At 37.6% G+C, this 25,138-nt stretch overlaps 1 protein-coding gene across 1 annotated transcript in view; it reads right to left on the reverse strand.

Moving 5' to 3' along the window:
- The window catches only part of LOC306842942 (N-terminal EF-hand calcium-binding protein 2-like), a gene marked incomplete at its 5' end in the record, with an annotated part of 98,253 nt that overhangs the window by 48,623 nt on the left and 24,492 nt on the right, over nucleotides 1-25,138 (reverse strand). Inside the window, 3 exons of the mRNA XM_079374159.1 lie at nucleotides 2,480-2,577; nucleotides 2,874-2,899; nucleotides 7,016-7,124. Of these exons, the coding sequence (XP_079230285.1) occupies nucleotides 2,480-2,577; nucleotides 2,874-2,899; nucleotides 7,016-7,124 (233 nt within the window). The remainder of the gene's footprint in view (nucleotides 1-2,479; nucleotides 2,578-2,873; nucleotides 2,900-7,015; nucleotides 7,125-25,138) is intronic.

The following is a 25,138-nucleotide window of genomic DNA, read 5'->3' on the forward strand; positions in this document are numbered from 1 at the left end:
GACAACATGAGAGTGAGTAAATAATGCCAGAGTTTAAAATTGGGTGAACTATCCCATTAATGACAAACGGCAGCATGTTTAGTACTATAGTGTGCTGTCACTTTAAGACCTGCACACATCAAATATACAGACAGGCATCCGTTTTTCTCTCAATTGTTTACTTTGCCTTTAGACATAACCAGCTATGTTTATACATAAACATTGTGTGTTTTTTACAGTATTTGCGCAATCAGATGTGAAAGCTAACTTTGTCCAGTTACTAGGTGCTTTTTAGTGTATGCGAAATGTTTGACTGACATGGCTTTAAAGCATATGCAAATAATGCACTTTTGTGACTGCGAAGTGCAGTTTCCCATTAAGTGTAACTCTACTGCTGAGTTAACATTTGATGTGAATGTATGTTGCATTGTACAGTATATACAGTGCCATAAAAAGGTTTTTGCCCCCTTTCTGTTTTTAAATTTTTTTGCATATTTGTCACACTTAAAAGATTCAGATCATCAAACTAATTTTAATATTACACAAAGATAATGCTAATAAATACAAAATGCAGTTTTTAAATGATGATTTCATTTATTAAGGGGAAAAAGCTGTCCAAATCTACCTGGCCCTACGTGAAGAAGGGCAAGACAGACTGCAACGGTTTGAGTTAAAATCTTTGTTTGTGTTCTACTGAAGAAACAAAGTCACCTACATCTTGGATGCCCTGGGGGTAAGCAGATAAACACCAAATTTTAATTTTTGGGTGAACTATCCCTTTAAATCCAATTGAGATGCTGTGGCATGACCTTAAACAGTCCATTCATGCTCAAAAACCTTCCAATGTGGCTGAATTAAAACAATTAAGAAGAGTGGGCCAAAATTCATCCACAGTGATGTGAAAGACTCTTTGCCAGTTATTGCAAACGCTTGAATGCAATTGTTGCGGTCAAGGGTGGCACAACCAGTTATTAGATTTAGGGGGCAATTACTTTTTCACGAAGAGTCAGGCCGGTTTGGATAGCTTTTTTCCCTTAATAAATGAAAACATTATTTCAAAACTGCATTTTGTATTTACTCGGGTTATCTTTGTATAATATTAAAATTTGTTTGATGATCTGAATCTTTTAAATGCGACAAATATGATTTTTTTTTTTTATTTCTTCAAAAGCAGATCATGGAGACATTTCAATCGTCCACGATCAAAAATCGTGTCACACACCCCTATCACAAACACATTAACTTTGATAGTGGTAAAAATACATCCATACATATGGACTGCTAAGCACCCTTTGCCACCCCCTGAAGGTCTCTGAACTCCAGTTTGAAAATCCCTTCTGTACAACATACATCTATGCAGTCTAACAACTTATTTGAAAGTAAATTATGCTCAGGTAGGAATCTAATGACTGAAGATGCAAAAACACAAGCAGAACATTGCTGTGTTTGCAAGAGAGTAATTCTGTACAACAGAATCTCAGGTGTGGCAGGAAAAATGATACAGAGAAAAAAGATTAAAGGAGAATTCAAAGACAAAATTATGCGCTCACACTTATAATTGTGAGTGGCTTTGGTAAGAAAGCACCAGAAATACAAATGTAGGGGTGGTGAAGAATCACAGGGTATAATAATTTGCTTTCTGAAATCAGTGTAGGTTTGTTTGCAATCAGCCAGCTGTATTAAAACACAAGTGCTTGTCTATAAGAGGGTTTTGGATCCCAGAAGCCATCGCTGTAAAGCTTATGTGCGCACAGATAAAACAAACACTAATAACTGTACCCCAAATGGCCTATAAATTTTTAAAGTGTAAACTCAGTTCATACCGGGAGAGATATTTTACAACAATCACTCAGCCAGGTATTTAAGAACTCTAACCTGCAGTATTAACAAGGACCTTAGTAACATCAATTACATTCTACAGCATGCTGTTGGGGAGAGTGAAATACAAGGAGAAGGGAGGAATAGCTCAAAGACTGATACAAGAAGAGCTGGAGGAAAAAGAACAGAGAGCGATTGGGTTTTTACGCCTTCTATAAATCAGATTACACACTCGGTTAGAAACGGAAAGAAAGAGAGAGGCACATATTTGTGATGGCCACAGCTCAGTAATCTGCAGTGCTGTCTAACTGAGCACCAGCTTTGCTAATGAGAAGAAAACCACAAACAGAATATATAAGCCAAGCTTTGAAATGGAAGGTTATATTTAGATGAGTAGGAGAGACTGCAATAACTTGCTCACACTCTTCTCTCAATATCGCTTCCTCATCTGAGGAAGGATTTACTGTACTATGCTTATAGGAGATGGCTTTCTGTTTTAGACCCCCAAAGATACATATGACTCAAGCTATGATTTAGGAGCAGATGCCAAGCAAAATCAGCGATGTTTTATTAAAAATATGCATGTCTTTAAAAATCTGAATGCATGTTATTGGTACTTGTATTGACAAATGCAGAAGGCCACTGAAGCAGAGACACTTTAATCAGTTTCTGGCACACTAACCTTTTTGGTGAAGTCCATGGCTTTGAGAATGGCCAGGTTGAGTGTCTCTAGGGAGGCCAGAACACCTTCATAGTCCCCCATGTGGTTGGCAAAGTAGTCTGATGAACAGAGAAATGAGGCATAACAGAATTAAGCATTTTCTGCAAACTCACAAACTATATGGAAGACTGAAAACATGGAAAAATGACCCAAAAATACTCTATTACTATCCACTTTTAAATAAGTGGATAATTTTACACTATCCACTGATATTAAAACTGAAACCATACACATACAGTAGGTTCACATCTTGTCTATCAGTAAATACTCTACACAAATCTATTCAAATTAAAATATTAAGTTGTAAAGAAAATTCTATTATTTGTCACTAACACACAAACATACTGATACTCACCGCACAGTTCCTTGGTGTCAACATTACTAACACATCGCAGGAAAAGGGAAGCATACAGAAAAACAGAATAGAAGAAGCAGGAGAAGAAAGAGATAAGAAACAAGAGAAAACCCAGCACAAACCAAACAATACATCGGTGTCTTACAGTGGGAATACAGAATCTCACTAAACTACGGTATCTATTTATATGGATCCTAACGGAAACACAACACAAAACTTGACAAATAAGTAATTTTTGAAACCAGAACCTCAGAAGTCCTCAAAGTTACATGCTTAATCAAAATGAATTAATCAGCCAATTTGACACTGATCTGGAACTAATGAATAGAGTGATGCATATATTGTTTTTATAGAGGTTTTTAAGAGGTTTTAAGTATTTTGTTTTTAACTGAAGTGTTACAAAATATTAGTGCTGTCAAAAGATGAATCGCGATTAATCGCATCCAAAATAAAAGTCTTTGTTTACATATGTGTGTGTACTGTGTTTATTTATTATGTATATAAAAAGACACACACATACAGCATATATTTTGAAAATATTTACATGTATGTACATGTGCATATTTACATTCATATAAATTATATCATATATAAATATATTTAACATATACACGTAACATATTTTTCTTAAATATATACATGCATGTGTGTGTATTTATATATACATAATAAATCTGCACAGTACACACCAATATATTATGTAAACAAAATCATTTGACAACATTACAAAATATGAAGTTTTGTCATTTGTACTGAAGCCAGACTTGAATAATCTTATCTTTTAGGTTGCATTTATTAAGTTTTAAACAAAAACAAAAACAAAAAAGGAGAAATAATCAAATGAGATGAAGTATTTAACATTTAAAAGTATTTAATAGACTTTATCCAAAAATAGGCCATAGATTCCAACAAAAATGACTACTATGATATATAATGTTACAAAGAGTACTCATACTGGCCACTACTAGACAAAAACAAAGAAGAGGAAAAAGAAAGAGAGAAACAAGCTACAGAAAACCATTTTTTTCTACTGCCTGGCTGTTACCCTTTCTGGGCTTCATCCTATCCTCTCTCTCTTATTTTTGCTCTTGGACTTTTCATCTTTCACTTCTTTATACTTTCCCTCACTTGGTAAAATGTAAGTGCCATCGGCAAAGGGAAGCATAAAAAAGATATAAAGTATGACATTTACAGGTGTAGGGTGGCCACTGAGAGTGAACACGGCTAACAATCCTCTCTCCTTTCACTGGTATTGAGCTCTTGACGCCTGGCCTGTCAAATAAAGAGTACGTCCACCTCAGCAGAGGACAGAAGAGATGGGAAGACTGAATGTCATGAGTCTCTCTCTCTGTTAGGGGCCTATTCCATTCATACCATTAGCATTTTGCTAGTTCTAGTTCAACATAATAGCTAGTTCTTCACCTCAAATGACTTTTCTGATGTTGCTTAGGCTGCAAGTGCTATTAGATTGTGTTAAACAATAGCTATTAAAGCACTGTTTTAACAAACTAGTATTCAATCTGGCTTCATTCTGATATGTAACAATTTTCATAATCAAGTGATTATGTCATTATTATCCTCAGTGAATAAAATCCATTTTGTTATTGTTCAATGTCATACATCACTTAGAAATCTTTAAAATTATAGAAGTAACATGATTTACAAACAGAATTGAACAGTGATTTAATGTACATTTATGAAGAGCATGATTTTGACCAATGAGATTTCATAGTGGGCGGGGCTAATCATCACTCCATATGAATAGCCTAATTAAATGTCCTGTCGCTCGTCTTGGTCTCAAATAGTAAGAACAACAAAAATTCGATTTCCATCATAGTCGCACCTGTTAAGAATGCTGTAAAAGTGTGTCTGAATGTCAGTAATATATTTAAATAAATGGAAGACAAAAGATGAGAGGCTCATGTTTCATTTCGAATCCACAACATAAGTGTAAATGAGAAACAAGCACAAAAAGGTGGCATACATAAAGCTCTTTCATTTTTCTTCTTCCATTCGATCTTCACCACCTCAGTCTCTCTCCACCCCCCCTCCACCCCCCCCGTATCTTTTCCAGCCCTCCCCCATCTCATCATCTAGCCCTCTTGTCTCCATCCTTTTTCTCTGCACCAGTCCTTATGGGGTCTGGTGGTTCATTATTTAGAGAGAAGGCCGTGTTGGACCTCCAGAGCAGCGACCGCATCCTAGCAGCTGCAGGCTTCTCCTCCTTTTTTACATAATTCATTCTGAAATGTGATTAAAGACAACACACACACACTGGAGCTGCTCTATCTCCAGAGACCAGCTCACACACAAACACAGAGAAATAGGGTGCGTGAGATAGAGGGCTGCATTGGGATTGGGACCCGCCGGGTCCCGCGGGACCCAACGCAAATCTCGCGGGAGCGGGCGGTTTGAACTTTGCTGCGGGCGGGAATGGGCGGCTAAAAAAAAACACTGCGGGATCGGGAGGTAACCTAGCGACATGATGTCATTGTCAACAAAATCAAAGTACTTGAAGTCTAAAGAAACGCGCGGTAGCCTAAGCGTTTTAGATGTCCCCGATAGCCCAGGCTATATTCATCTTCCCTACCAGTGCGTCAGAATACATGCAGGTCAGGGAAAGGAACAAACATGAATCTCTTTAATAATAGCAATACAATACTTTTTTTTTTTTTCCTGCGGGACGGGAGAAGACACAAAATCAATGCATCTCTATTATCGTGCGGGAATAAATTCTCAGAGTTTTGCGGGCGCGGGCGGGAGTGGACATACATATTGCGGGTGCGGGCGGGAGTGTAACACACACGTTGCGGGAGCGGGCGGTAATGGTCAGAAATTCGGCGGGCGCGGGCGGGAGCGGGATGAAGAAAACAGTCCCGCGCAGGGCTCTAGCGTGAGACACAGAACAGAAAGAGAGAGAGATCTGGCAGCATGAGACAGATGTAGTCATGATGACACTTTCCAAACACGAAACTTCTCACCAGAGAGACTGAGAGAGAAAGCGAGTAATGCAATGATATGTGCCTAGAAGCAAATATATAAACTATTCTAAAGGGTCTCATTACTGTTCACCTCATCCCTTTATCATCTCTCATCAGTCATAGTCTTGCCCTTTTCCCCTTTTTTTGCTGTCCATTATCCTTCATTATGTCCGTCAAAATGAAATCTGCCCCATTTTTCTGCCTGGTTCTTGAGAAACCTATAATTATTACCTATAATCAGGGGTTAAACTGGGAATCAAGATCTAAAGATCCTGGTTACATGGTTATATCTTCAAAAAGTATGCTACAGATACTCTTATGTCCCAGGGAGTGGTTTTTATTACACCAAACCAGACTTTTAATCTGAAAATGTACATTTCTATCCTAAAATTATTATTGTTAAATAATTATGATAAAACTATGAAAATATTCTAAAATTATAATATGCAGAAGTCAATATTTGATATATCTGTTATATCTGTTAAATGTATTATGAATAATGCAATAATAAATATATTACTAATAAATAAATTATTTACTTAAAACAAATATTGTTTATAATTACTTGTTTTTATATTTATTAAATTTAAATATATTTTTATTTTATTATATTGTGTGTCATTTCCAGACATGCTGTAATTTTATAGATTTTTTGCAAAAATTGTGAAAAAAATTCATTTATTAATGAACTGAAAATACATAAAAAGCTAGCTATGAAATTTGCCTTAGCCAGACAAAAAGCAGCCTAATTAAATAAACTAGAGAGTGTGAGAAGATAAAATTTATTTTCTGAAAGTCCACAGGGCCGAATCTGATGAAACAATTACAGTGCTTTGCAAAGCTACTTACACGAGGTGAAGCTTGCGCTCTAGGCGAAATCACCTCATCCATGCTTCGCCACTGACTAGATTCTCATGTAGAGAAATGGATAATACCATTGATGTAATTACTATTGAGATAATTCTAAATTTAGATTTAATGTTTTTACTGGAACATTTAACAACTTGACCAGGGTTTACAAACACAAGTTCCAATCCGTTTTTTTTTCATTCCCTGAAGATTTAACCAATGTCATATTGTTTCCTATTTTTATTGCCCCTCTTTTGTCCTGTATTGTGATTCACTGGAAGTGTATTCAGCGCTGTGTGTCTGTAGAATCACCTGGTGTTATCAGAGTCAATGGTGTGAAACAGTTTTTCCAGCTCCTCTTCATTCAGAGTCCCATCAGAGAAGAAAGCCTGGAACTCATCAAGGGAGAGCTTTCCATCATCTGCAGGGGAAACAGAGATTTTAGCTGCACGCCTCATTCCTTTTTAACACCCTAGACAGTAGTGTGTATCAGCGCCATGGGTATTTCTGTTACAACATCTTAACAGCAAGAACAGGCTGCCATCACTCACAGCATCACAAATGTATTCAATATAATCTCAAATTAATTAATTAGTTACATCAGTTAAATCAATATAGTCTAAAATTAAAATACACCTATGTGCGCTCCATATACTCACATGGGTCACATTCCCTAATAATTGCATGTGAACAAAGCATTCTTACAAATATGCACAGAAAATTGATGGGTTTAGGTGCGTACACACATTAATTTATTTTTAACCCTCGTTCTAATGTTGATGAATCCGGATAATTCTTAATGAGGGAACGAGAGAGCCCACTGTTAGTAATTAAAATAATACATGCTCAAATCATTTCCATCTATAGGTTTGCTGCACAATCTCTTCTGTATAGCCATTTGTCACTCTTTGCAAGCATATACTTATTTAAGATCTTTGAATAATCCTAGTGTGTCATTATTAATGCAAAATTGACATATCTGAATTTATTGTAGGGTTCAATTTCCAGTACATACATATGGGGTCGGTAAGATTTTTAAGCATTTTTCAAACAAGTTTTTAATGCACACCAAGGCTGCTTTTATTTTGATCAACAGGAATGTTATGAAATTTACCATTTAAAAGCTCTTTTATATTTTAATATATTTTAAAATGTAATTTATTCCTTTTATGGCAAAGCTGAATTTTCAGCAGTCATTGCTCTAGTTTTCAGTGTCACATGATCCTTCAGAAATCATTGTAATATGCTGATTTGCTGCTCAAGAAATATTTCTTATTATTATCGATGCTAACAGCTGTGCTGCTTAATATTTTGTGGAAAATGGGATACATTTTTTAAGGATTATTTGATTGAGGAAGTTCAAAAGAACAACATTTATTGGGAATAGACATTTTTTGTAGTATTACACATTTTTATTACAATCACTTTTGATCAGTTTAACGTCTGCTAAATAAAAGTATTAATTAAAAAAGCTGTTTTTTTTTTAAGCATCACCAGTGACGAGAGACAGGAGGCTATTAAGAAGAATATACTGTATTGGCTTCCTCTGTGGGGAATGGTCAAGAAAAGGTTATAGTGAGAAAAGGAGGATGTTACAAATAGGAGTCTCAGCTGCAGTCAGTGCTGGGAGAAATGAAATATTCATCACCCTAGATTCGTCCTTGAAGTTGGACCTGCGCTTATTGGACAAAGCAAAGCCGAAATACAATATGAAAGTAAGTGCAGCCAATCAGTGGCTCCAAAGCAACTATTGGATTGTAGTTTCTAAATCCAAAAGCTTTTACTGGAAATGAGAACCACTTATGGCTTGTCGATGCAGTTCTGCACCTCCAACACATGGCCATGTATTTATACATGACCTTTATCCATTCTGCTCTTTATAGAAAAACACCCTACGATATCTGTGCGCTTGTGTTTTTCTTTCTGTCCCTACATAATGTTCTCAACCTTTCTTTGTCTCACTTTTTGTTAAAAAGTGGTGGAAGGGAAGCAAAATCAAAAGCAGATCTTTCTCTGAACCATAGCTTACATATGAAATGTGTTTCTGTCTTTCCCCGTCTCTATGCAAGGCTGAGGAGCACGGGGAACCCAGCCCTTAATTAGGCAGTGACCCACTTTTCTTCTCTTTTCCTCAGGAAGGAGTGCTTGCTCAGGAAACAGACATTTACTTGCCCAATTTCCACGTTCAGCACTGTGCTCTAGTGACAGCTGATGCGTAACAGTAACATTACCTCTATAATATATCTTTTTTTTTTTTTAATAGTAGGAGTGCAAAACATACAACATATGGTGAACACACACAAAAAAAACAGCAATGACAATAACAGCGATGAAAGCAAACAGTCATGACAATCTGAATAATAGTAGTAGTATTTAAGTAATATTAACATGCATAAAAATAATAATAATAATAATAATAATAAAAATACTAAAGATGGTGATGATAACAATATTCTGTGATGAGATGACGGCAACAGTAATATCAATAGAGATAAAAGTAATAATAATAGTAACAATAGTAATAATAATGTAATAATGGCATATACCCAACACATACCACACCTATTCTAACGTCTGTGTCAGTGTATTTTTATTTAATTTTTTATTTTTTTTTATTTTTATTCCTTCTCCCATTCACGATGAGATAACTATATGTATATATGTCTAAGCTGAGGTGGTGCATTAAAAGAAGGGGTGTGGTGCATTAAAATCAGCATGCGGTGCATTATAAACGTATGGTATATGTTGGGGGCAAATCTGATTTAGTTATATTTATATGTTTTAAGTATATTTAGTGTTATGATCTTCATTAAACCGTTACCGTCCTTATACAAAACATCATTCCATCAACAGCTCAATGTTTCTAAGATATTAATAATAATAAAAATAATAGTAGTAATGAAAACACTCGTAGTATTACTAAAACCTTGTATAAATATGTATAATAATATGCGGGTAAATAAATAATCAGAATCAGCGTGTCACATTTGTAAAAGTTGAAAGAGGTCTGATCTGGAGTGTTGTGGTTCCGAAGTATTGTAAGGAGGTGAAAAATATTCTAGGGAGATGTATTCTGTGAGCAAATTTTTCCAATGTGCTATGTGAATAGTGTTTCGGGATTTCCAGTTCAAGAAGATAGTTTTCTTGGCGATGGCTAAAGCTACAAGGAGTGTCCTTTTGTTTGTTATTTCCTGATTGAGAGTTGATAAATAACCCAGTTGACAGAGTAATGGGGATAATGGGATGCGGCAGCCCAGGAGGCAAGATAGGGATTCAGTGACATCTTTCCAAAAGCGTTTAATGGGTGGGCAATGCCATGTGGCGTGGATATATGTGTCCGGACAATTTTGTGAGCAGTGCGAGCAAGTTTCTGATGTGAATCCCATTTTAGACAGCCTTTCCCCAGTATAGTGTGTTCTGTGAAGAGTTTTATACTGTATTAGCTGAAGGTTGGCATTTTTAGTCATGGAATTATAGTCTCTGTAATATATCTTAATGAGTCAATAAACCTCTCTGCATTGGGTTAAGTTGACAATTTTATACAACCAACCAGGATTTTATGTCGATGATCATTGTTTGCATGATGCTGGTTGGAAAGAATGATTTTTATCTTCTTGCAGAGCTGTTTAAGAGAGCGAACAGTCCTGCTGTGCAATTACCTGGAAATTGCTGTACTCACCTAAACTGCAGGTGGGCTACTGTAATGAAGTTACAGTAGCAAAAGTTTAGGGTCAGTAAGAATTTGTAATGTTTTTGAAAGAAGTCTCACCAAGGCTGTATTTAATTAATTAAAAAAAAGTAATATTGTGAAAATTATATTATATTATTATTATATTCTAATATGCTGATTTGGTGCTTAAACAGAAATCTTTTGTAACTTTATAAATATCTACACGGTCACTTTTGATTTAATGCATTTAATTTATTGCATGCCTGCCATATATACATATAATTATTGTTATTAATTTTAATCACCTAAAATTAGTAAGTATATGCGCTGCCGAGTGAAGCACGTCAGTGAACGAAATATCGCAGTTTTGCATTTTCCTGTCAAACTGGCAGCACATAGCCTAGATTTATGGTTTAATTTTTAATGTAAATCTTATACAGAATTACAGCTAGTTGATTTAAAACAGTGATTACACATTAACAGCTGTCAACCATGTCGGTATGCAAATATTATTAATAAAAACGCATGCACACCTGCGCACCACTTAGTTATGTGCATATACACACACACACACACATAGTTGTGCTCAAAATTATTCACACCCTTGGTAAATATGATCAAAGGCGGCTGTGAAAATAACTCTGCACTATTTATCCATTTGATCTTTCATTCAAAAATTTAAAAAAATTCTAACCTTTAATTGAAGTAAAAAAAAAGTGAAAGTGGGGGAAATCACATTATACACAATGGCCACAATTATTAGTACCCCTAGAAATTCTTATGATTAAAATATCTCTGAAGTATATTCCCTAACATGAAATCGTCCAGCCTTGGCTTCCTGTTTCACAGGATTATAAATATGAGGATCACAAAGGCCAAATTCCCTTAATCATTGATTAAAACCAAAAAATATATTTTTGTTGTGCAGCAAAAGATTGTTGAACTTCTCGGATGTAGAAAGTGGCTGTAAGAAAAGCGATAAAGCATTAAAAATCCCCATTTCCACCATCAGGGTAATAATTAAGAAGTTCCAATCAACTAAAGATATTACAAATCTGTCTGGAAGATGACGGTGTATCTATATCATCCTAATGCATTCTGAGAAGGAGAGTTTGAGTGGCCAAAGACTCTCCAAGTATCACAGCTGGAGAATTGCAGAGATTAGTTGAGTCTTGGGGTCAGAAAACCTTAAAAAAAATAAAAAATAAAATAAAACAGCCCCTACATTACGACATGTTGTTCAAATGGGTTTCAAGAAATATTATCCTCGCTTATCCAAAAACAAACTCCAGCATATTCTGTTGTCAGACATGACTGGAACTTCAAATGGGACTGGCTTCTATGGTCAGATGAAACTAAAAGAGAGCTTTTTAGCAGCAAACAGTCGAGATGGGTTTGGTGCACACAGGGATAAAAAAGTACCCCATGTGTACAATGAAATATACTGCTGTATCTTTAATGTTGTGGGCCTATTTTTCTGCTGGAGGTCCTGGACATCTTGTTTAGACGGCATCATGGATTCAATTAAATACCAACATATATAAAAAAATGTCCATGCTAGATATTGTCACGGTGCACACACGAGGGAGGAACCAGGAACACGCAGACGAGGATGTAAACTCAAATAACACACTTTACTGACATCAAGGCAGGGCAAGACAAGGCAGGGTAAGACACGGACATCAACAGGAACACCGGGGAGTAACGAGTAGACCAGACGAAGTTTAACTGAACAGACAGGACTAATATACACAGGTAAATCATAGATAACGAGACGAACACGGCTAGACAAGAATTAACTAATGATTACATTTAACAAGGACAGGAAACAAACCAAATAAGGGCACAAGAGGCAGGAACACATGACACACACACGACAGTTCCCTGACATAACTCCCCCCTCCCGAAAGGCTCGTCCCGAGCCTTAACAGTTCCATCGGGGAGGGGGGGTGGGCGCTCTGGAGGCCTCTCAGGACAGACACGGACCACAGGACGGGGACCTCCAGAGCGGAACAGACAGACAGGACCCATGGCGGAGCAGGGAGCTCAGGAGGCCATGGCAGGTGGTAACTGTGGCCATGGCATCCTTCTTCGGCCCACCCACTCCACCCAGAGCTCTACTACCCCCCCCCAAAATTTCCATGGGGAATCCAGGGGGTATCAGGAGCCCTCCGGGGCTGGACAGACAAAACACGACAAGACACGACAGAAACCCTCCAGGGTCAGACAAACAGGACAGGACATCCCACAGGAACCAGAAGCCCTCCTGGGCCGGCTAGGAAGCTGAGTCTTCCTCTGGGCATGACGAGGAGTCAGGGGCCCTAACAGGGTCCCTCAGCGACCTCCTCCACTTCTGCGACAGGGGGGCAAGCGGCTGCGACTGGCCTCCATGGCCACAACCGAAGGAGCCGCCTGCCCCAGACGAGTCTCCATGGACAAGACAAGACATGGTGAGTTTAAAATGTTCCTGTGGGCACAACGAGACATACATATGGCACTCCTGGCCGTGACGTGTGGACTTCATCCACGGAGAGGGTCATGGCGGCCGATGGGCATGAGTCAGCGGCAATCCGGCGGGCTTGAGTCAGCGGCAATCCAGTGGGCCTTGAGTCAGAGGCTGGCCGGCGGGCATTGAGTCAGAGGCGGATCGGCGGCGTGCACAGGGGAGCCGCCGACGGTGGGTGGGCTTTCCCCACGGACGGCGACGTGATCTCCCGCGAACGGCGGGGTCGGTGAGCCGCGGGTAGCGGCGTGAACTCCCGCGAACGGCGGGCTCGGTGAGCCGCGAACGGCGGCGTGACTTGGGGAAGCCGCCGACGGTGGGTTGGCTTTCCCCACGGACGGCGGACTTGGGTGGGACTTGATCCACGGAGAGGGTATCGGCGACCGGCAGGCTTGAGTCAGCGGCAATCCGGTGGGCTTGAGTCAGCGGCAATCCGGTGGGCTTGAGTCAGCGGCGGACCGGCGGGCATTGAGTCAGAGGCGGACCGGCGGGCATTGAGTCAGAGGCGGACCGGCGGCGTGCACAGGGGGAGCCGCCGACGGCGGGTTGGCTTTCCCCGCGGACGGCGGCGTGAACAGGGGGAGCCGCCGACGGCGGGTTGGCTTTCCCCGCGGACGGCAGCGTTGATCTCCCGCGAACGGCGGGCACGGTGAAGCCGCCGACGGTGGGTTGGCTTTCCCCACGGACGGCGGACTTGGGTGAACCGCAGGTGGCGGCGTGAACTCCCGCGAACGGCGGGCTCGGTGTGCCGCGGACGGCGGCGTGAACTCCCGCGAACGGCGGGCTCGGTGTGAGCGGCGAGGTTGGGATAGCCGCGGGCAACGGCGAACTTCTCCCGCGATCGTCAGACTGGAGGGCTCGCGGCCAGTGGACTCGCGGCACTCGCGGCGATCCCGCCGAACTCCCACGCCCACTTGACGCAGGCTAAGGCAGGATGACGAGCGGCGACTTCCATGCCGCGGTGGACAGACAAAACAGGAACGAACAAAAGACTTTTCAAAAACGGAAAATAAAACGAGGTGAAGGGGCGCCGCTTACTGTTTTGGTCTGGTCTTCTGTCACGGTGCACACACGAGGGAGGAACCAGGAACACGCAGACGAGGATGTAAACTCAAATAACACACTTTACTGACATCAAGGCAGGGCAAGACAAGGCAGGGTAAGACACGGACATCAACAGGAACACCGGGGAGTAACGAGTAGACCAGACGAAGTTTAACTGAACAGACAGGACTAATATACACAGGTAAATCATAGATAACGAGACGAACACGGCTAGACAAGAATTAACTAATGATTACATTTAACAAGGACAGGAAACAAACCAAATAAGGGCACAAGAGGCAGGAACACATGACACACACACGACAGTTCCCTGACAGATATATTATAATGGGCTGTGGTTGGGTCTTCCAACAGGACAATGGTCTACAAACAAACATTAAAACCAAAACAAAAATGGGTCACTGAGAACAAAACCAAGCTTCTGTTATGGCCATTCCAGTCCTCTGACTTGAAGCCTATAGAAAATGAGTGAGGTGAACTGAAGAGAGGCACCACCAACATGGAGCTGGGAATCTGAAGGGTCTGAAGTGATTCTGGATGAAGGAATAGTCTCTGATCTCTTGTCAGATGTTCTCCAAACTTATCAGGCATTACAGGTCAAGATTCAGAGCTGTTATCTTGGTAAAAGGAGGTTGCAAAAAGTATTGAATATATATATATTCAATGGCTTTCCTGTAGCTCAAATGGTAGAGCATGGCGCTAGCAACGCCAAGATCATGGGTTCGATTCCCAGGGAAAGCAAGAGCTGATAAAATGTAAAAACTGTAACTTGAATGCAATGTAAGTCGCTTTGGATAAAAGCGTCTGCTAAATGCATAAATGTAAATGTATATATATATATATATATATATATATATACAGTAAAAAAAATCTACACAAACTAGTCAGTTGATGGACATCTATTGACCACTGTCACAGATTCCTTTCACAGATCACTGGGCAAGGTATTCAAGGTGTTGCCTCTAGCTGCCTCTGACAGCAGTGTAAAGGAATGGATTGTACTTCATGCAATGACCCTATATAATGTTTTTTCTCTTCATCCTTTCTCTGTCACCATTATATTCTCCAGAGATGGCGACTTTGGCACATAAACCACTCCAGTTGCAGTAAGAATGTAGACTGGTAAGGAATGCTGCTACTGTAATGACGCTTAATAGACAGAAATCTTTCTAGATAACATAAAGGGTCTTTCAGTAGGACTAAAGAGTGCAAAGTTTCATTTGGTGCTGAGAAAAACAAACAGGCATCTTGAATGTTGCTCTGTCTAGGGAGCAGGGTAAGCGACTGATCAGACGGGGTTAGGGAGGTGGAAATGGACTAAGAGGTGAAGTTTAGTTAATGTGTGTAGGAAGGCAAGAGTCCACAGGGACTGGACACTGCCACAGACCTCGCTACTTCTTACGAAAGAGAGGCAATTAGCACTTTTCACAACCAATGGCCCCAGCACATCTTAGCACCTCCTTAAAAACACATCTCTTCCCATCTCTCACAACTCATGCTGCATTTCGGGGGAGAACTGGGGTACATGTTGCTATGGTAACCAAAAGAACAGGAGCAAACCTTTGGGATCTGAGATGTCTTAATCGTACATACGCTCGCTCTCATTTTTTCTCTTTCATTCTGTTTGCTTCCTTCTCTTGCCTGTCCTCTCCTATGTTCCACACCAGCGACATGTGGTCGACTTCTGTAATCTTATTAAAATGAATGACAATTAAATGAAACTAATTTTACTTAATAAAACTACAGCAAATACAATAGCAATCAATAATTATTTTCATGTTATCACTGATAAATGGCTGATATTAAAATTATATATTTTTTCTACATAAATGGAAAATAAAACAAAACTAAAATCAGTAATTTAAATGCTACAAGTAAATTTTCACAACCCTATTATTGTTACGTTGATCTGTTTTAGTTGTGTTTTGCCATGTCTTCCATTGACCTAGTTTTCTTTAGTTGCCCTTATTAGTTAATTAGCTCCTCACCTGTTTCTGTTCCTCCCTAATTACGTTTAGTATTTAAAGCCATGCGTTCTCCCATGTTCCTTTGTCTGCTATCATTTTAGATGTGTTTGATTGTGCCAGTTCCTGCTGTGGATTATTAAAATAACTCTTTGATTTGACGACTCCGTCGTGCACTTTGCTTTACACACCAAACACGTAACAATTATCTACAGCATTAAACTGGTTATTTTGAGGTTTACTAAAGATTAGCTTATGTAAAACAAATTTTTCTAAGTTGTGAAACAGTTACACGTTTTACAAGAAAATACCGTTTCAGTTTAATTCAATGCGTTACTTGCCTTTTCTTTGTAATACAAGCAATTTCAGAGTGAAAATAGTTTCTACACTATTTTCTCAGTGTTATTAACAGTTATTAAATGATTAGTGTTATTAAAAGAATAACTTTAGGTGAGGGTTAGATGACAGTAAAGACTATCTATATATAAAATAGGAGAAATTAGCATAAACAATTAAATATCAACTGCTATACACGCACATTGTCACACTTGCCTACGGAGCTGAGCAAGGAACGAGGAGAAAATACAAGGCATTTTTTTACTCTGATTAAAATAACAACATAACACAATAACAACAATAGCATAAGCTTATTTCAACTAACTTTGAGAATATTCTGGAAAAAAGTAAAATATATTTTTTCAAAGTTTTGTCAAAAAAAAAAAATCGGTCAAAGTTTTAACTTTTTGACAATTTGATCTTTTATTTTGCAAAGTCTGAGAAAGCATCCCTGATCTACACTCATTTCAAATCACCTTGTAGAAGAAAAGTATTTATCCATTTTCACTGCCCAAAGCTCACTTTGCCATTGCGACTCTGCCCATGGTTATAAACAACCTCCGTCTAAAAAAAATCATGTCCTTTCTGCATCAGAAACATCACATATATTGTGACCGTAGAGTAATGATGCTGGAGATTGTTGGGATGCTGATACAGAAGACTGTATAAACCTGCACAGCCCAACCCCCCCCCACCATTGCCAAAACAGTAATAAACTCAAAAGCTAAACTAAAATGAAAGTCGCACACTCCCTCTGGCCCATACCAAAGACACCACTCTGAGAGTAATGATGGATGAACAATAAAAGAGCCTTTCACAGGCCTGTCAGTGTCTCTTGCTCAGTAACATCGATCAGCATGGAAAAAAACTAGCCCTACCTGCCTGTCGCACTGTAAACCTGTCTGTCAAAGCATCATTTAATCTATCTGCCTTCAGATTGCTTGTCTGTCTGCCCATCTGAGGTGGACACCGGTACCTTTGAAGTCTGTTGTGATTTGATTCAGCCATATGTCTGACCAGTGTGATGGCAGCATGAGAGGACCCATCAGCACATGCTAAACATTTACCCAACTCGTCCTCCCACTTCCATATGTCTCCAGCACAGACATGTTTTGCTAAAAGCGTAACTGTGCACAGTGAGCCAAATTACAAATAGGTGCTACTGAGACTGTACGACATGCTCAAGCTCTTGGGCGGCATCTTACTGCACTAAAGCAAAGAGGAAAACAATCTCACTGAGCAAACTCAAATGAGCAGAACATGAAATCTGGCCTTACAACAACACAATTTAATGTGCAAATAGAAGCTGCGTTACAACTGAGAGGGTCCCTGCGGTGTTCACTGCTCACTATTCCCAAAGCACTTCACTTTGTTAATTCAGAACTGACTGGAACATCATCATAGACATATGAAACTTCAGTAGTGCATATTAGATTTGTTTGAGGTATGATGACAATGTACTTTACTATAAACATACTGTACTTTTGATTTAGTATGTGTGTATATAATAAGCCCAAGTGTATTTATATAAATATTGTTTGTTATTTATTTCATTATTATACATTTTCATATTTAAAAGTGCTAAAAGTGCTGACTGATAAATGTCTGCTGCCATATTTACTTTGAATAAAAACATCATTTGTAGGGCTGGGTTTTGACACAAATTTCACAATTCGATTCGATTCTGATTCACAAGCTTGTGACTCAATTCAATTTTAAATTCCGCTTGATTAAATTCAATATCGATTATTTGAGATATATATCAGGTACAGAAAATCAAGAAAAAAAATCTCTCAACTAATGCTGTAATATACATGAGAGTCAGTTGGTACTACATTTCTATGAAGGTTAAAATGAACTGATTTGTATACAAATGCTTAAATTACATTCAGTTAAGTTTTATAATAATATAATTGGAACAGTAATAATTGGATAAGGAGGCACTCTACAATAATGTCCCATTGGCTAGACTAATCGATTCTTGGGATTTAAGAATCAATATCGTTTTATAAAAATGAGAATCGATTAAAATCAAAAAATCTATATTTTTTACCCAGAACTAAAAATTGGGTTTTATTAGACATGTTTTATCTTATGTCACAATAATAATGAGATTATCATGACCGTACAGTAGATCATGACTTTCATTAAGTGCTAAAGGAAATTAAAATAAACTGTCATATTTAAAAGTGCTCACCTGACTGATAAATGTCTGATGCAATTTTTTATATGAAAATAAACTATTTGTTTATATTGCATGTATATTTTGCATGCAAATTTCTCTCTTCGCCTCCAGTGAAATGATGTATCTCTATGCCGTTCACAGTGGCCCTTCAAACTGAACATTGGAATCTCACTTAAGATGATGGAATACCCTGTAAAGGCCACATTGTAGGGCACTTATGTTAAAATGGAACGTAAAGACATTACACTCAAAACAATATCTCATCAATCATCAATCAAACAAATGACACGCAAACAATTAAGGAGCAATGTTTAAATTCCTCTTTATGAAGACATCAGCTACTACAGCACATGTAATAGCCAACCACACTCTGTCTCTGTGGAGAAGATAAGCTACGGCTGTATGAGAACTTATCCAGAATCTGATTGAATAAGAGCGAATCCTAATCCCCGGCACCACTGACAGAACCAATTAATGCTTCATCTAACAAATCTGATTCAATCACAATTCATTCAAATGAGTCATTAACCTCAGCTGCCTGAGTGGGCATTTCACATGGAAATCCTATTAGTGTGACCCAGCCACCAGAAAAGTGCATTAGCACAGAGAAGCAAGGGCTACAAATCTGCAAATCTTGAAAGCAACTCTCTCAAAATTACTGTAGCTCTGCACCAAACCAATGACCTTCTCAAGAGAAACAGCCATGGAGAAAGTAATACATTTTTTTGTTGAGAAATGAATCTTGGTCTGTAGAGCTTTGTCCACAGACCACCCACAGTTTGTTCACTGTCTGATGCATATTTCACATAAAACTGGAGAGCGCTATCGGAAAATCGTCAGGACCAATCTGATTGACTGGCTTCTATGCAATTTCCAGAAGTAAGAGTGCACCAGTGTGCCTGGAAATTATGTCTCTTGGATGTTCTGGGATAAATTCTGATCACAAAGTCTCACACATTTCCCCTAATTTCTTCTGTTTTCAGACTATGAACTGACAGCTGTGTAATTATTTGAATTTTTTATTTCCCACTATGACTATTATTGTAGTATCAACTATTTCAGATAAACATGCACCTAAAAGGCATGTAAAAACAAAATACATTCTGATTAGTCTCTTTCAATTAAACTACTTAGTGGTGGAAAATATGACTAGAATCTTAACCATGACTTGAGTCATTTTCAACCACAGTAAAGATAGACATCACAATATAGTAATTCTGTTTGTTTTGTCTCTATAATGAGAAGTTACTAGATTAAATTAAAGTCATATCCAGTATTTCCAAACATTGTCGCTTAAAAGACTTTAAAAAACAAATTCACATCAGATTTTTGATGAACTACTTACAGTAACTTAAGACAACCGGTCATATTTTCATTAATACTTTTTGAGAACTGCTTACTCTCCCTTGGAACAAAAACAACTAATATTTGCATCTCTTTATTACATTAGAACACTCTGATCTGTTCCTAAAACACAGTGGCAATGATATATTTCTTACACAATATAATGAATACAATAAAGATCGATCTAAATATAGAGTATCATTTACACTAAGTTTTATATTGCCATATCACCCAGCACTAAAGCTTGCTCGATGTTAAAGAAATCTTCATCCATAACTTCAGTCACCCTCAAGCCATCTGAGATGTAGATGAGTTTTTTTTGTCATCGAAACAGATTTGAAGAAATTATGCATTACATCATTTGCCCAAAGGATCCTCAGCAGTGAATTGGTGCCATCAGAATGAGAGTCCAAACAGCTGATGAAAACATCACAATAATCTAAATAATCCGCCCAACTCCAGTTCAGCAATCAACATCTTGTGAAGCTAAAAGCTGTGTTTGTAGGAAACAAATCCATAATTAAGGCATTTCAAATTTAAACCATTGTTTCTGTCCAAAATACAAGTCATATTCCCATGATAACTATTCCTCCAGTGACAAATTCCATCCCCTGTTGTCCTCTCACATAAAAATCCACAAACATATTTGTTTAGAACTGGTTTGAACTGTTTTCACTTGTAAACGCTGCTTGATCTCTTATAGAATCTTACAGATTTGTTTATTACAAACAATCAGCTTTTCAAATGATGAAATGGATTACTTTTGGATCATTGTGATTTTTTTATCAGCTGTTTGGATTCTCATTCTGATGGCACAAATTCACTGCAGATACATCATGTTTCAAGTGAAAAAAAGAAGGAGACTGCAAGTTATCTAACACTTAGCGTAGAGGGCTACGGATAGTGAGATACATATATATGTATATAATTTAGCTTCAATGGATTTGTTTTAATAAGCTTTCCTGTCTCAATTTTATTTCACAAATGACAAACTGGAGAGCCTGTTATAATTACAGAAAGCATCATTTTCTGCCTCTCAGACAAAAGGGCCAATTCAGAAGAGTGTTAGATGCATGTTTCAAAGTGGAGCTTGTTTGAGTGTCTGTGAGTATGAGTGAGTGTATCTGTGGGCCGGTCGGAAATGGGTGGAGCTCTATTAGTACTGCACCATGCCATCAGTCAAGGATGAAGAGTCTGCCAAGCGACTAATGTAGGTTCAGCCTGTTTTGTGGTCAATAAAGTCCATGAATCCCATCTCTAATGTAATGCAGACTGCAGTATGATGAATATGTAGTTCAATGCTGCAGTTGGCTAATTATTAGGAGAGAAGATTCATGACTGTGATCGCCAGAAGTGCTAAGGGACCATTATAAAAATGAAACAACTGGCTTAAAGCAAAACCCCCAAAAAATATAACAACTATAAGTTATTTTCCTATTAAAATGAGTTGAAATGGATCTTCTTGCTAATACACATTAGAAAAAAGTGCCATGTTTGGTTTAATAGAGGTATAAAATTATTATCTTTATAAAAAAATGTGCGTTACAGGTTTAGTTTATATTTTTATGTTTAAAAAGATATCTGCATTGCACCAATATGTGGCACTGGCAAATATCCACTTGGTATACTCAGAGGTTCAATCTGGAGGAAGGCCATCTGGATTTTAAAAGTAGACACAGACTGAAATTCACTCTTCCACAGTCAGCATCAGTATAGAATTGGGTATAAAGTTAGTAGGTGTTTTATCCTTTTCACTGTGTATATTTCATTGGGAATGCATAACATGTCTTTTTTACGTATCCTGGAGTGGTTTTGCTCTAAAAGCTTCCTTGGAGAAAGATGGTTGAGTACTTTCCTTCAGAGATCTATTCTCTTTCACATTCTGTAAGAGAGGAAGAAATTGTTAAGAGAAGAAATTGGCTATTAAATTAGAGAAAAAAAATCTTTCTAAAAAGAGTCAGTATCGATACTGGGACACTATCCAAGATGAACTTACAAAAAGTTCAAAATCCACTTAAAAGGTGTTAAATTAAAGAATCTCACAGCTAATTAATCACAGCTATTTCCACCAACTAGCTCACATTATTACATTCATAAATTATGAGAAGAGTTGAAGAAAAGAACTTCATCCCTGCACTCAAAAATTAGTTGTGCTGCTTGTTCAATTTACTTAATTAAAATGAGCTAATGCAACACAACTATTCAGCATTCTGTCACAGCTTAATTGAATTGCACTCAATTTAAATCCATTTAAATTTGTAAAACAGAAGTTTACTTAATCCATTTGCACTGAGACTACATGAATAATTTAGGCTGGAATTAACATAGCATTACTGAAACTGATTTCCAGTTTGCAGTATGCACTGAAAGAAAGTCTAGTCTAGGATTTACTTTGAAACAATTTTCACTGAGAAATTGCTGGAAAAAAATCACAAAAAATGACAAAGAATGGCAAGTAACGTTGAAGTGAATTAATTAGTAAGTGAATTAAATAGTAATTTCTTGTAAAATTTGCCAAATTTTGAATGAATAAATAGGTCAGTACACAAATCAAAACACGATATGGACTAGTGTCTGTGAATATTAAACTGCAAAAAGACTATTTTAATATGAATCCTGCATGTTCTGCATGTCTATGTGTGAATGAATGGCGCAGACGCATGGTTTTGTTTACTACAAACATACTCTGAAGTGCAAATGGCGCTCACTGTGTTTTCAGCCTCTGCCACCTCAATATATGAGTACATGAACACATAAACATGAGGTGCATCCCAAATCGCATACTTATACTATTATGATGTTTTGTAGTATAAATAGTGCGAGTACTGTGTGCTCACACTGAAAATTTCAAAAAGAAAAAGGGCACTTTAAATACCCAGATGATGGAATGTTAGACGCTTTATGCACTCTACTGTCGCAGCTTTAATTATGTTGCGAAGTGGGAGGGGCTATCAGATTATTGATGACAAAATAACCTTATAAAATTCATACACTAGATGGTGGAGTACATAAGTACATAGTGTATAAGTGCATAGTGTATAGTGTCATTTGGGACACAGCTATAGTCTCTAGAACTGCTCTGAGAGTCACTTCATGAGCATTTTACCGTTCCTTTTGAGAAAAAAAAAATCAAGCATTCTACGGCCTCGTAGTCAAGTTCCGCTATTAGCTGATTGGAGAAATTCAAACCCGGCCCCTATGAGCTGATCCGACTCCTAAGCTCTCAACTGGCAAATCTCAAACAGGGCCCCTTACTTAAACACGGCTTCTGTCTGCTTGCTTTGCTGCTTCCTCTGTATGCTGCTTGCAACTCACCTCCTCCCCATCTCCTCCTTTAACTTGTGTTTAACTTAAACAATGTCATTCTGTTGTCATTGTTGCATGCTCTGTTCTGGGTTTTTTTGTGCTACTCTCCTATTCTTAAAATAGGAGGGTTGCCCCTGAAGCGGCTGCTGTTTCCCTGTCTTGGCTTTCATGGAGCTCATGGAAAGGGAACTTGGAACAGAGCCATACCACCAAATGTAAAAAATAGTAAATAGTAATAATAAAAGTTTAGTTTAACTTGAAGAAACTGTGACAGAAATATATTAATGTAACTCACAACTATGACTAATAAAATTATTAAAACATTATTTTTAAGCATTTACCAGAAAAATCTAAACACACAAGTGTTTTTTTATATATAAAATCAATTATTTAGAGATACTTTTGATAATTAAAATTTTTACCAAACCATTAAAATGGAATTCATGAAATTAATGGAAAACAGAATTTTGTAAAAAATAAAATTTAATTTGAGAAAAAATAAAACTTGTTTCATAGGGCCTTGAAAATGTAATTTTTGTTAAACTTTTAATAAATTGCTGTTAAATTGTGCAAGTTTCATTATTTCAATTAATTGAAATTAATTAATTGAATAAATTTAAATTAAACAATTTGGTTAATTTAATTTAATTTAATTATTAAAACAGAGTATAGAAAACATTATTTGGAAAAAAACTGAATCCAGAAAAAATACAAAAGAAAAAAAACATTTGGACAAAAATAAAATGGAAAAAAAACATTTCAAAGGGCACAGAAGAATACAAAGAACAGTTCAACTTTTTTGTACCACATTTTTCAACATATCTTATTTCTGTGTTCCATAAACGAAAGTCAACCATATTGTTTGGGATGACATGAGGGTTATGATGAATGATGAGAGATTTTTCATTTTTGAAAACTGTGGAGTGGAATGTTGCTTAACTCAAAAGCAATTACTCTGAAAATGCCAGCACAGTGACTCTTTGCACCTCCCGTCAACATCATATTTTACATATGGTAAAAAGAAAAGTGACATTTAGTATGCTAATGTTCGCTGTTGCTCACTTGTTAACTGCATTTTATTACTCAGTTGATCGTACTAAACAGTAACTAGAGTTCACTGTTTAAGATATCCACATTGAATTAAAAGTTTATTATTGTTATATTATATTTTGTAATACTGTCTTATTCTGCACACACACAGTCACACTTTATATTAGGTGGCCTTAACTACTATGTACTTATATAAAAAAATAAGTACAATGTACTTATTGTGTTCATGTTGTATTGCAAAACACTATTGCTGCTATTGAGGTGGGATACGGATAAGGTTAGGGACAGGTTTGGTGGTATGGGTAGGTTTAAGGTGTAAGGGATAGGTCAACAATTATAAATATAATTACAGAAATTAATTACAGATGTAATTACATATAGGTATTTAAAAAAATATATGTACAATGTAAAAGCATGTATGTACACAATAAGTGCATTGTATCAAATGGTTAATTTAAATGTAAGTATATAGTAGTTAAGGCCACCTAATATAAAGTGGGACCCAAAAAGCTTATTATGATAATATTCAATATGAATATTATGCATTTTATTTACAGAGAAGAGAAGAGAAGAGAAGAGAAGAGAAGAGAAGAGAAGAGAAGAGAAGAGAAGAGAAGAGTTCATCTGAAGTAGCGCCTCACACCCCCACATTCAGCTGTAGCAATCAAGCAAGTCTGCCTTATTTCCACTGAGGATTGAAAATTCTCAATTAATTTTCACTCTTTTATGCTTCAAGGGACGCAAGACAAAAATCATCTGGCTTTGGGTGGGAGCCTAAGAAGAAGTATTTGTCTTTTATTATATAGACATTTAACATAATTGAACACTTCTGGGTCAGCCGACTTAAGGGCTCAGAGGATGCGTGAAAGAGATGAAGACATGGATGTGACCCCATATTGGGTGTCCATTTGAATAAAGCCTTCAGGCATCTGAGGAAACAAGCTTAGGAAGATGATGATGGCACCATGGCAACATCGGGAGCCAGAGGCCTAATGGGATATAGGGATCGCGG

The sequence above is a fragment of the Barbus barbus genome (genome assembly GCF_936440315.1).
Source record: "Barbus barbus genome assembly, chromosome: 23".
Classification (NCBI taxonomy): Eukaryota; Metazoa; Chordata; class Actinopteri; order Cypriniformes; family Cyprinidae; genus Barbus; species Barbus barbus.